Consider the following 13831-nt stretch of genomic DNA (forward strand, 5'->3'; position numbering starts at 1 on the left):
TCTTTGAAAATACTTCAATATAGATGTATTTTGTATCGCATTGCATGAAATTTTTTTTTGAAATCTGTTTTTGCCCGCTATATTTTAAAATTGATGGCCCATTGAAAAAAATACAAAGACCAAACTTGATTGGATACACATAACGATTTTGTATACATTCACAGAAACTTATTTTGTACCAGTGATGGCAGATTTCTTTTTAGTGACCATTGGAATAATGGGTAATTTGAAAAATAATACCCTAGATGCTACATCATATATCAAAATAAAATCTGACTGAATTAAAAGTTTTAAAAAAGAAATGTTAAAGCCATAAGGAACTAGAACTTCATAAAAGTTAGTGCTTGTTTGATTGGAGATCTTTCTAACCATAAACACATAAAAGGAGGGCAAGTTAGAAAAATTTCAACGTAAAAAATCAGAATACTGTGACTGGGAAAAGGGGAGGAAGAGAAGGAGAGGGGGGCATAGGGGCAGGAAAGATGATGAAATGAGATGGACATCATTACCCTAGGTACATATATGACTGCACATATTGTGTGACACTACATGGTGTACAACCAGAGAAATGTAGAGTTGTACTGCAATTGTGTACAATGAATCAAAATGCATTCTGCTGTCATATATATCTTATTAGAATAAATGAGTAAATCAGAATATATGCTATAAAATACAATAAATTAAAAGAACTGACAAAATATTAGAAGATTGTATTGGTGATATGTGATCTATAAGACACAAAATATTATCTTTAGTGTTAGAATTTTTCTTAATTTCTTTAAGAGAAAATTATGAAAATGGAAATTAGGCATTTTGCAAAAGAAATTATATATATATATATTTGTAGATGCATACAATGCCTTTATTCATTTGTTTATATGGTGTTGAGAATCAAACCCAGTGCCTCACGTGTTCTTAAATGATCTACTCATATTCCTTCTCTGAAATAAGTTAAGTTGTGCAAGATGCTGATAGGGCAAGCCTCTTCAACATGATTGTTACAAATAAGCTGCAATCTTGCTTACCATCAAGTTCTGTCTGATTCTTTGTCTTTCTACACAGATTGCATGTGTGCAAAATCATTTAGTTTTAATAATCCACCAATTCTATTCAGAACTTAACTTTATGAGTCATGCCAAGCGTTGGGTTCCACAGATGACTCAGACAATTCGTGCTCTTCAAGAAGTCACACTCCAGTGCTGAATGTTATGTTCATTCATCCATCTGATTGTCAACTTACCGATTTCTTTGAAATCATAAATAAGCCAGTTTTTAAAAAAATCTGCATATCACAATCTGCATATGTAAAGGCATATAGTCATGGTTTAGAAATATTCATGTAATGTAATTGGTCCTCAATAGAGAATAGATTTCCTCAGCCCCACTTTCAGAGCTACTTTTCCTATCGTAGAAAACAATATTCATCTCAACTACTCACTTGGTTCTAAAACAGTTTTATAGCAGCATTTCTGGAATGGGTATACCACCTTTAGAGACTACTGGCTGATTGGATCAATATTATATGTGGCCAGAACACAGGATCACATTGTCTACTAGTGCCAACGTTTGGTGAAGACCATTCGAAGTAAATAATGCCAGGCACATGCACATTGTTATGAGTAGCCGAACTCAGTCTCCATCCCCAATGCACTTTTGTGGTGAGCTAGAAAATTCCACCTGAAGCACAGAAAATATTTTGCCTAAACTATAGGTAGAATAGGGTTTGTGCTAAAGGCATGCTTTACTTGCTTTAATATCTAGAAGCATCTAGATCTAGACATGGACCTCAACAAAACATAATGAGGGAGAGAGTATTTGTTCTTCAGGCTTAGAGAACAAAGGGTCTTATCTATGATTCATAGGCTGTGCCAGGAAGGGCCATGCAACAGGGAAGAGAAAATCAGTGTTTTCCTTTATCATACCGAAACCCTATGTGTAGCACAATGTCCCAGTAAGTGCTGGCCAGTGGAAGATTTGCCTAGCACAGATGGGCAAAATGAGGTATATTTTACCATGTTTAATAATATAGTTCAGACAAAACGAAATGAGACACATTCTCATGTGGAAATGATGATTTACGAACTTTCAATATGTGTGTGTGTGTGTGTGTGTGTTTGTGTGTGTGTATGTATTGAAATCTCCTGTGAGATTTTGTAAAAATAATGTTTGGAATGTTTGGATTCTACTACAGATACTTGGGATGGTTTCTGGGCATCTATTATTTTAAGCCCCAAAGTTGATTTGAATGCAGTGGAACAGTTGGTAACAAACATGATATACTAAACTGGTTAGGGTAAGTGGTCAGAGTGTAGCAAGAACAGGACAAAGCTCCAGGACATAGCCCAGGAAGACTCTGACCTGGCACCAGGTGGTGCTATGGGCTCAACTCTGAGCCACCTTCCAGTTTCCCCAGCTGATCCCAAGGAGCCCACCAGCTGCCACAGAGCCGCCAAGGGGCTCAGCCCAGCAAAAAGCAACTCCTGACATTGAGTATTCCACCTGCTTTAGATGAAGGGGAGATGGATAGGAAGAGTTTCTTCTTGGAAAGATTTGCAGTCACTTTGGGCTTTTAAGTGATGGAGTTCAGTTTTAAGTTGATTTTATGAAATGAAAAGATGCTGAGGGACAGTTCTGCTGATTTTTAAAATATCTTTATTTTATTTTGTTATGTGGTGCTGAGGATTGAACCCAGTGCCTCACACATGGTAGGCAAGCACTCTACCTCTGAGCCACAATCCCAGCCCTCTGCTGATTCTTTTCAGGAATGTATTTCATTTGCTGTTTCTATTGGAATTTAACAATTAAAAGGAGGATAACAAAATGTGATTAACTTAATTATTTTATTGGATTATAATTACATTGAGCCTTAAAATCAGTCATTCCTGTACAGAGTGTGTGTGGATGTGTGTGTGTTTGTGTGTACAGGAACACAGTGGATATATACAAAATGTTTGTCAGAGAGTATTTTTCTTTGGGTCAAGTAGATTGGGATTCCTTAATTAATTTCTTACACTAACAGTGAGGCAAGTGTTGTCTGAAAACATTAAAATTTTACTGCAAAAGGACTGATAAAATCTAATTAGAAAACACTATAGCAATTTTTCAATTATCCTCTCCAGAGAGATGGAAGGGTTCCTGTCAGATTGAATAATCAATTAAGATTAAATGGCAATTAATCTTGTACAGAGTTTATTCTGTCTTTTCCAATATTTTTTAAAGGATCTTTGTCAGTGATGTCTCATCACTCTGGCTGAAAGTCATCAGAATTGGCACAGATAGGAAAAAAATAAAGAAAATAGATAAGAATTACATTTTAAGCAGCACGTGGTAGTCATTGGGGACTTACAGTATTTAATCTTTTAAAAACTTTATTGAGATTTAATTTACATACTATTATGACAACTTTTTGTTGTCATAATATTATTATGACATAATATTATTATTATAATATTAGTAAATATTATTATCCTCCTTTTATTAATTAGAAAAGTGATGCTCAGATCAATAAATTCATTTCTAAGTGTTGCTTAGAAACAACTTACATCTGTTTAATTTCAAAGACTACATTCCTTCTACTTCACAACCATGACTCTATTTTCAGGAATCTAGGATTTCTTTTTTTTTTTTTTTTAAAGAGAGAGAGAGAGAATTTTTTTATTCAGTTTTCGGTGGACACAATATTTTTATTTTATTTTATTTTTTATGTGGTGCTGAGAATCGAAACCAGCGCCCTTCGTATGCCAGGTGAGCCGTTACTGCTTGAGCCACATCCCCAGCCCCAGGCTCTCTTTTTGACAGGAGTTATGGCAATGGATAGTAAACTTTTCTGTAAGGAGTGAAGAATAGGACATAGGTTCCCAGGGCAGGTCTGACTGGAAGTTATTTTTAATCCTTAGGGAGTGGGGGAGTTAAGTTGGGGTCTCAAACCAGCTGATCATGAGAAGCCTCTGGAGTGGGCCTAGTAGGCAAAGTTGTTTCTAAACATTACATCTGAATAATTCAGAGGGAAGGACAAAAGGAAGGGAAAGGGAATCACCTTGTCAGGCAGCTTTCATATAGTATTTGCTTTGATCCTTAAGTGCAGCATGATTGTGGAGTTATTATATGCTAATAAAAATACTTTATTTTATGATTTTGACAGATGATAAACAGAATCCCATAAAAGTTTAGGAAATTTTCCAAGTTTGTATTCCAAGATCTGAAACAGGAGAATTCTCATTTCAAAGCCTTTGTTCATTACCAAAATGTATTTCTATATAAGAAAAGAAAAAAAGTGGTAGGCATGGTGGCTCGCACTTGTAATCCAAGTGGTTTGGGAGGCTGAGGCAGGAGGATCACAAGTTCAAAGCCAGAATTAGCAATTTAGCAAGGCCCTAAGCCACTTAGCAAGACCCTGTTTCAAAATAGAATATAAAAAGGGCTGGAGTGTAGTTCAGTGGTTAGGTGCCCCTGGGTTCAGTCTCTGGTACCAAAATAAATAAAAAAAGGAAAAAAAAATTAGAGTCAGGAACAACCAGTAAGAGCTCACGATTTCCTGTTCAGAGTTCTTTGAAATAGTAGAATGAAGCATATAAGAAAACAGATACAGAATTAGGCTCAGTTCCTTGGAAATTGAGGGCCCTACAGTTTTAGCTCCATTAGTCACACTGTAAATCTGCCTTGGATCTGCTCCTTCCCAGAACCAGTTGTTGACCTTTGTACCTTTTGTAAACTAGAACCAGAAAACTTATCTTGCATTGAAGGGTGCAGGGGGAAAAGTAGTTAAAATCAACAACTATTATTACACAACAAATGTCAAATCTGACAACTCATGTAACAATTAAACTTGTTCACTTATCAGGAACAGGTTTTGCAGCTAATTTATCTCCAAGAATTTGCTAGGAACACATATTGCTTAAAATTGACCTTGAGAGACACATCACTGGGAATATTTTATGGCAACAGAGAGAGTTTGATAACAAACTCATTAAATGTTCTCTATAAACAAAGTACTAAAACCCTCGCTCTATGGTCAACAAAAATTGCTGCCCATATCACAGCATAATAGACAGAGGTAGAATGGTCCTCTGCTTGGGCTTGCATTTTGACTACTTGTTCTAAATGTTCACAAGAGAATGTGACTCCCATCTTTAATTTTAGTTGATTGTTCGGGTCTTCAAGAGAAAGAGCTGTTCTGGATTTTTAGAGTTAGAATGTCCAAGTCGGTGTGGCTTGAAAAGTGAAAACAATTCAGTTGAGAGGAAGTTAGTGTTTCATTAAGGTTAGGTGGTCTTTCCTGTGCTTTAGGAACTCATCTGAAATGTGTTCCTATATTAGGATAGGGAGGTGAATGGCTGCTTAGCTGGATACCACTGCTCCCCATCTGTCCTGACAGAATTGCTTCTGGGGTGAGATAACATCAACACACATCAAGACAGAATTCCATGAATGGGATTTCCCACTGAACATACTGTAAAAAGACACAGGGACACGGCTGTGATGTTATTCCCAGTAGTCGTAGGCTTCTCTCCACTCCTCTTTCCTGGTAATGCTATGCTTCTGCTAAGTGGTTTAACATGTGGTAACTGAAAAGCATGCAACTAATCATGTTTTCCTAACTATGATCACTGTTAGAAGGTAGAGAGCCAAATTTGTGGTTCATCACTAGTAAGTGTACTGGAACTTACAGCATGTTTGTGCAATTATTTTTATTTTGATCTTCCTACCAACTTCCTGAAAATGTCACTTCAATTTTTTTTTACTTGTTTTGTTTTGAGCTTTTTACTGAAGAATAAAATGCACTTGTTTAAACTCATGTATTTGAGTATTTGCAGGTATTCTCAGATCCTTTTTAAATCAAGGAAAAGTGTGTGAATGTATATGTATGTGCACACGCATGTAATAGGAACATACTGAAGAGAACACAAATAATAAAGACAAATATCTATTGATAATCAATTATATGCTTAGGTTAATATTAAAATACTGCTGATTTACAATGGATATTTAAAAAAATCTATACTATGATTTGGATGGGAGGTTTGGAGCTCATATGTGAGACAATGCAAGAAAGTTTGTAGGAGAAACTATTGGGTTATAGCCTTAACCTCATCAGTGAATTAATTCCCTGATGGGATTAACTGAGTGGTAACTGGAAGCGGGTGGGTGTGGCTGGAAGAAGCCATTCATTGGGGGCGTGGCTATGGGTATATATTTTTATCTGGCAATAGGAAACCTCTCTCTCTGCTTTCTGATGGTCATGTGAGCTGCTTCCCTCCCCCACACTCTTCTGCCATGGTGATCAGCCTCACCTCCAGCCGGAAGGAATGGAGCCAGCTTTCTGTGGACTAAGACCTCTGAAACCGTGAGCCCTCAAATAAACTTTTCTTCCCCTCCATTTGTTCTGGTTGGGTCCTTTAGTCACAGCAGTGAAAAAGCTGACTAAAAACCTCTATAATGCTCTTTAAAAGTTTTAAAAATATATTTTGGAACTAAGGATATAACCTAGGGGTGCTTTACCACTGAGCCACATCCCCAGGCCTTTTTAGTTTTTATTTTGAGATAGAGTTTCACTAAGTTGCTGAAGCTGGCCTCAAGCTTACAATCCTCCTGTCTCAGCCTCCCAAATTGCTGGAGTTATAGGCTTATGCCACCAGGCCCATCATTACAATGCTCTTTTACATATTTCTGTGTTCATGGACTGCTTTCTGAACTTTTGAAAGATGCCTTGTCCATTTTCCAATGTTGATTATGGAGCTCTGCCCTGTGACTTGGAAGGCAAGATGCTAAACACATGCAGTGAGGTCAAAGCAAGTAGGACTGACATTGGCAGTGGACTTCACATCCCAAGAGCCCTTGCTTGGTGTGTGGTGTGATTGCTGGGAAGCACAGAGCTGGAGACCACTATAGTTTACTTTCACTGGATGCTAGGATTAAACCTTTTATCATTTTTGCTTTCAAGTCTTAAAATCTAAGTTGTTATTACTTTTGCCATAACATAGCAAAAGTGTTAAAGAATCTCATTTTATACTTTATAGAGTTCATGTAAATGGGGGAAGCCATTCTCATATGCTTCTTCTTTCTTATGAATTTTAGAATCAGGCAATGGCAGTTGATTTCCTAAACCTGCTAGTGATGAACTTAAATCTTAGACAAATCAATTAGCCTCTCGGCAACTTCGTTTTATCATCTGTAAAACATTCTTTCACTTAAAATAACGCCTTTCTCGATTCTTCATGGCCACCTGTAATTTCAGCCATTCTCTGGGTGTGAAGTGTTAGGGTTGTCAACCCTGTGAACCAGGATAGCTACATAATTTTCAGGGCTTGATGCTCAATGAAAATATGAGACCCCTTGTCACTTCCTCTGGAAGAGAGTCTATCCCTTCTGCAGGGAACATGGTAGGGTTCTTTAGGATTCAGTGTCCTTAAGTTGAAACATTGACTTTCTTTTAGAATAGCTTTATATTCTTGGGCACACAAAACCCTAATTTCTATTTCTTTAAAATGAGAATAATGATATAATTGTAGCAAGTAATAAATGTGATTATCTATACATGGTATTAGGCATAGGGAAGCTCTCAAAAATTAATAGCTCTAATGATTATATTATTATTATTATTACTTGGTACTGGGGATTGAACCCAGAAGCACTTTAAAACTGAGCTATATCCCCAGTTCTTCTTTTCTTTTTATTTTGAGATGACAGGATCTCACTAAGTTACTGATACTATCTTTGAACTTGAGATCTTCCTGCCTTAGTCTCCCAAGTTGCTGAGATTTCAGGAATGTGCCAGTGTACCTGGCTGTTTTTTTTAAAATAATTATTATTTTTTAAATTTTTAGAATTTTTTTTTTTTTTTTTGTGTGTGTGTGTTCAGAGTCTTGTACACTTTTTCTTCCAGGATGAAGTTTCTGGGGATGTTATATCAGTAAGCTAGATATACAGCAATTCCTTACTTATCATTTCTCTGTTCTTGATTTGTGCTCATTAATATGACACTACACTGCACAATGATTGTAATTTTCCTGAACTTTAGTTCTGCTAATAATGGAAGGTTAATAAAATATAAAGAAGTGATAGGCATCTTGACATGGTAACATTAACAAGATGGTGTATTGATAAAGTGTTTTGAGCTCTGGGTTAGAGCCATCATAGAAATTATTGTGAATTATTAATACTGCCTAACGCATCATCCCTGCTGCCCTACCTGGATAATTGTCTAAAGTCATTTTATTATTTCTTGGGGAAAAGGGAGTGCTGAAATTTGCCCTGCAAGGCTGTCTGGTCTTTGAAATATTTGATCAGAATGATTAGAGTAACAAATATTCAAACTACTTAATAACTGGTGTTAGAGTATATGTATCATCAATCATATGGTGTCACCAGCTCATTAGAAGGTGCCCTGGGGTAATCTAGTAAGGACACACACCATGGTAATGTGCAACAGTATTATACCAGGTGAGTATCGTTGCTGATTTTGATTCCTTTTTGGACCATTCAGTCTTCTTAGTCAGTTGCTTTTACATGTTAATGTAGCTTTTGGGTAGGTTTGGTTTTGAGGGGTGAAGGAGAAGTCTATTGATCCAACAATGGCTCTTCTAACATTTTAGACTGCTGTCACCTACAAAAGTTGTAGCCAATATGGCCATGATTTCATAACACATAGATCAAGAGTTAAATGCAGCACAGATCCTATGAAGAGTTTAAAAAAAAAAAAAAGTATGGTCCATGGCAATCAGAGAGGTCTGAGGTACTCAAAGACAAATTAAAAAGTACCATGAACTTGCCTGTGGCTAACAATAACAATTTTCACTGTATAAAGACTACTACAAACACTTTAAAAAATTCATTTTAAAGAAATAATTCTTTTAAAAGTTTTAGTTTCCCTTTATTCTTCCCAAATACCATATCCTTTCCCACCCACTTCCCCCTTCAAAAATACCTTCTCAGAACATTTATTAAATTGTAGATTTGGTGAATTTCCTCAGTTGCTTAAGGCATAGTTCTAATACTAAAATAAATGATGGGCAAAACTTTGTTCATTAGCTTTTTGAGGAAAAAAATAATGCATCATACAATACCAGAATAAGTCAAAGGCACATCTAAAAGAATGTGTCCTGGATTAAATGGACAGTAGGCTTCTCTTTTCCCATTTACTCATTCCAAAAAAGATTGACAATACTCCCTGTATTCACATGAAAAAAATATCCAAATTTAGCATCTAGTACAATGGTGTGTGTGTGTGTGTGTGTGTGTGTGTGTGTGTGTGTGTGTCTGTCCGTGTCCGCACGCACCGCCTGTGTGTGCCTGTGTAAAGAAAGATCGGGAGCTGGAGAATTTGTTGGGGGACAGTGGAAATAGGGAAAATAGTTAGCCAGGGAAAAAAAATTTCCCCAAATGATTTTCAGAACATGGTTCTCAACATGTGCTCCTGAGATCCATAGCATTAGCATCAATTGGCAACCTTATTAGAAATGCAGATTTTTAGATACATCCCCAAACTTTCTGGATAGGAAACCCTGGGTGGTTCCAGCTGCTGTGTTTGATTAAATCCTTCAGGTGCTTCTGGTACAAGTTTAGAAGAACAGCTCTGGAGGACAGTTAAGATCTGCTTGGGTGACTGAAGGAAAAGGCAGCTCCACAAGGAATTACAGCCAATGACTACTTTGGGCCTTTGCTTCTGAGATGTAATCATGACTCAGGATCACATCTGTGTCAGGCACCTGTCCTGGCTTTCCTGTGGTTGAGGACCTCTAACTTTTCTTCCTGGGTTATGACTATTTTTTTTTTTTTTTACATCAACAGTTATCTGCTTCAAAGGAATACTGGGTCTAAATTGTTCATTTTTGCTCTTTTCCTCACAAGAAATGAAAGAGTTGGTTTTCTATTTAAAATGTACTTTATCTATTTAAAAATACTTTTCTATTTAAACTTTTTTCCCTTTCATCTTAATTTGAGTTGCTAAATTTTGCTGAAGGATTTGAGCTCAGTTTTCCTGCTTAAAGTCTTGACTACCTATGGTAGTGCTAAATACTCCAAATTTTGAACATTGTATCTGGTGAAAACCAGCCACAGAATTTTTAAAGAGCTGCCAGGAAACTTGAGGTCTCAATGCAATTTGCATATTGTATAATTCAATTTTTTACTCAAGCTTTTGATGTAGTTTCCCCTAGCAGAAAAATAAAAATGTTACTGTACCATTTATTTTTATTTTTATTTATTTTTAAGCAGGCCTAACCTTATGAGATAATTTTTGTTTATTCATCATGTTTGCAAAACATGCTCCTCCCCTTCCTTGCCCTTTCTTTTTCTCCTCTTCTTTCCCCCTCTTCTCCTTTCTTCACCTCTCCTTTCTTTCATTTTGAAAAATATATATTATTTTCTCATATACCAAAAAATATTTTACATTTTTTAAAAATCAAATAGACTTGTTTAATATGAAAGTCAAGAATTTGAAAGAAGAATGACCAAAAAAAAAAAAAAAAAAGGGAGGCGAGTTTAAGAAGTCAGCACAGAAAGGAGGAAAGAAGTGTTCCTCATCCTTGGAAGTGAAATGGCAGGTGGGGTGCTCTTGGAATGTACCATTGGGAACCTGAGTCTGAGTTAGGCCTATGGCCTGGGTGTGGTAGCTATAATGTAAATAAGTCAAGTAATTTTTTTCTGGGTCATTCACTTGTCATTTGACCTGGTGGTTTAGTTATGCTGAGCAGCTGAGACTTGTTTTTCCACCTGAAAATCAGATGCTAAATATGTAGTTCTGCACGTTGTCACAGGACTAAGGGAAACCATATATGTGATGAAGGTGGAGTCTCAGCAAATGAGCATCCTGCATCTAGCACGTGTTTATACGTTGAGTTATGATTCATCTGTTGAATAGTACACTGTTGTATTAAAATACCATGATTTAGGCTGGATGTGATGGTAAACACCTATAATCCCAGTGACTATGAAGGCTGAAGCAGGAGGATTGCAGGTTTGAGGCCAGCCTCAACAGCTTACCCAGGGCCTAAGCAACTTAGCAAGACTGTATCTCAAAATAAAAAAGTAGAATGGCTGGGGGGCTGGGTTTGTGGCTCAGTGGGATGTGGTTCAGTGGTTAAGCATCCTCAATCAATCCCTGGTATAAAAAAGAAGAAGAAAGAGAAAAAAAACAGTTTCCTGGTAACATAATATAATGAACATTCATCTGTAATATCTCTTTTTGTGCACATATACAAAATTTGACTAGAGTAAATAACTGGAATTAGAATTACTGGGTACTGGTTTGCAAACATCTTTTCTAGATAATATCAGATTATTGTCCAAGTACCTGTTAGTACTTCTTCTAGGAGAGCATAGAATTTCTCTTTGCTTTGCAGTTTTGGTGATAATTGTTGTTGCTAGACTTCAAAAGTTTTGTAAATTTGATAGGTGGTAATTTTGTTTCATGTGGTTTTATTTGGCTTTATCTAATTACCAATTAGATAGGACATATTTCATTTGTTTTCTTTTTTGAGAAATGCTTGTTTAGATCTTTTTAAAGGAATTTCTTTAGTGTTGTTTTAATTTTTGTGAGTCTTTGTTATTTTAGAATGCAAATAAGTAATTCTTTATCAGTCATGTGCTTTGGAAGTCAATTCTCCTAGTTTTGGGCTTGTGTTTTTACTTTTTGTAAACAATATCTTTTGACTGAACAAGATTTCTTATTTTTTCATTTTGTGATTGCCTTTGTGTGTGTGTGTGTAATGTGTTTGTGCTTAATAAATACTTTTCAGGAGGCATTCTCTACTTTGCCAATTCTAAAGTGTTTTTTTTTTCCTTCACATTTTGAAATCTAAAAGTCTTGGAAATGATTTGTGTGTGTGAGTAAGTGTATGTGTGTGTTTGTGTGTGTGTGTGTGTGTGAGTGTGTGTGAAATGAGGTTGTGATTGGTGTAATTTCTTTTCAGCATGTACAACCAACTATATCATCATCATTTAATTAGAAATCCATCACTTCCACACTGCTTTGCATGGCCTCTGCCAGATAACAAGCTTTCTTATGAGTGCAGGTCTGCTTTTGGAATCTTCATTCTGTGCACTGAGTCGGACTTCTGTTTTGTCTCCACATTGTCTTACAGAACAGTTAAAATTAATTCTGATAGCTGATAGATAACACACATTATTTCCATTATGCTCTTTTTCTGGATTTTCTTGAATATTTGCCCCTCGCTTTTCTGTATAAAAATTTAATTAGCTTAAGTGTTTACAGATGCAGCAATGTTTCAGAACAAGATGGTTTAAAATAACATGCTGTATACAACAAATATACATGATCTTGATTTGTTAATTCTAAAAATTTTTTAAAAATTTAAAAAAAAAGATCTTACACATATGTACACAAATAATGTGATTTTTCTGGTAATTGCATTGAATATAGAGAAGAATTTGGGAGAGGATTTTCAGGTTTGTATATTTAGTCTTCCAACCATTATATTAAGAAGGTCTATTTATTGAGATTTCAACTTACAATTCTTTTTTTGTTGTTGTTCTTAGGGTTTCGATTAGTCATTTTTTTATGGGCTCAGTAATGTATTTCCAGGTTTTCTTGTTGATATAATACATAATCTGAACATTTTTCAACAGCATGATAATACATATCTAGTCCATTATCCTACCAGAAGTAGAAGACTTATGTAAAGTATTTTTAAATGCAGTTGTCTATTTAAATATCTGTTACCATTTTGAATTTGTTTCTTCTGCCAATGTGTATATGGATGCTTACAAAAAACACATGTCTATTTACTTTTAGGTGGGAAAATGGTAATCTCTGAAATAGCCCATTTTTGGTCAGGAGAAACTACACGAAGTAGAGCTGAAGGAAATTTGATTGACATGGAAGGAGAAAACCTCTCAAAAAATTGCAATATTACAGGTACAGAAATGTATGACTATTGTAATTTTTCCATGTATGTAAATCAGATCCATCATCAATAGCTACTGAATGTGTACTTCTAAAATCCACCAATAAGTTCTGAAGTTCTACCTCCTGTTACAGGAGATTAAAAGAATTATAAAATCCTCTTGTTATCACAGAATTGTTCTAGTATTATTGAAGACATGCAAAAAATGTACAGCTTATAATTAGATTATAATAAATTTTATAAAAAGGCAAAAATCATCAATAAATGAGTAGTATATGCAACAAATAGAATGAATCTGGGGTAAAAGAGATCTTTGGAAGATGGAGGGATTTAAGAAAACTTCCTGGGACAGAAAACAATGGAATTGATCCTAGAGAAAAAAAAATGAATTTTAAGAATTAAGAGTCATTGGATTGAAAATCAGTGTAGAAATAAAAGAAAAACTACTTTTATTTTCTAATTTTTAATATGTAACACTTTAATGTATAACCATTCTACAAATAGTAAACCAAAAAGTTAAGAAGTTTACTTGAATTCTTTTCTTTCTTTCTTTTTTCCTATAGAAACTTGGATGATTTGATTGTCCATTTTGGCTTTCATTTTCTCCAAATTATCACCAGTTTCACAAAGTCCCCAGATTCTTTACTAATATTTTCTTAGAAATGGCCAAGTATAATTCACTCTAAACATTAAAAAATGTCTCGAACATTGTGGGATATATAGAAATTCTTTATGAAAATGAATATTTTAATGTGTTATAATTCTCAAAACACTCAGTTTCCAAAGCAATAATGTATCATTGTAAGTTCACAAAAGTTCAACAAATTCCTTCAAATACTATCCAACAGTGGTCTATTTTTTCAATGTTCCTTCTTTCTTCCTCCCTCTCTCTCACATACAAATTCAGTGTTATTAAAATTTATCAATACAACATTCTCAGAAAATAATCTAAAATTTTTTTGCTGCCT

The 13831-nt window shown here is 35.3% G+C and overlaps 1 protein-coding gene across 4 annotated transcripts in view; it reads left to right on the forward strand.

The window, feature by feature from the left end:
* Nucleotides 1-13831, forward strand: part of Macc1 (MET transcriptional regulator MACC1) — a 185840-nt gene that overhangs the window by 149378 nt on the left and 22631 nt on the right. For all 4 annotated transcript variants that reach the window (XM_078039982.1, XM_040291742.2, XM_005328793.5 and 1 more), the window contains one exon: nt 12752-12874. In XM_078039982.1, the coding sequence (XP_077896108.1) occupies nt 12752-12874 (123 nt within the window). The remainder of the gene's footprint in view (nt 1-12751; nt 12875-13831) is intronic.

The sequence above is a fragment of the Ictidomys tridecemlineatus genome, chromosome 2, assembly GCF_052094955.1.
Source record: "Ictidomys tridecemlineatus isolate mIctTri1 chromosome 2, mIctTri1.hap1, whole genome shotgun sequence".
Taxonomy (NCBI): Eukaryota; Metazoa; Chordata; class Mammalia; order Rodentia; family Sciuridae; genus Ictidomys; species Ictidomys tridecemlineatus.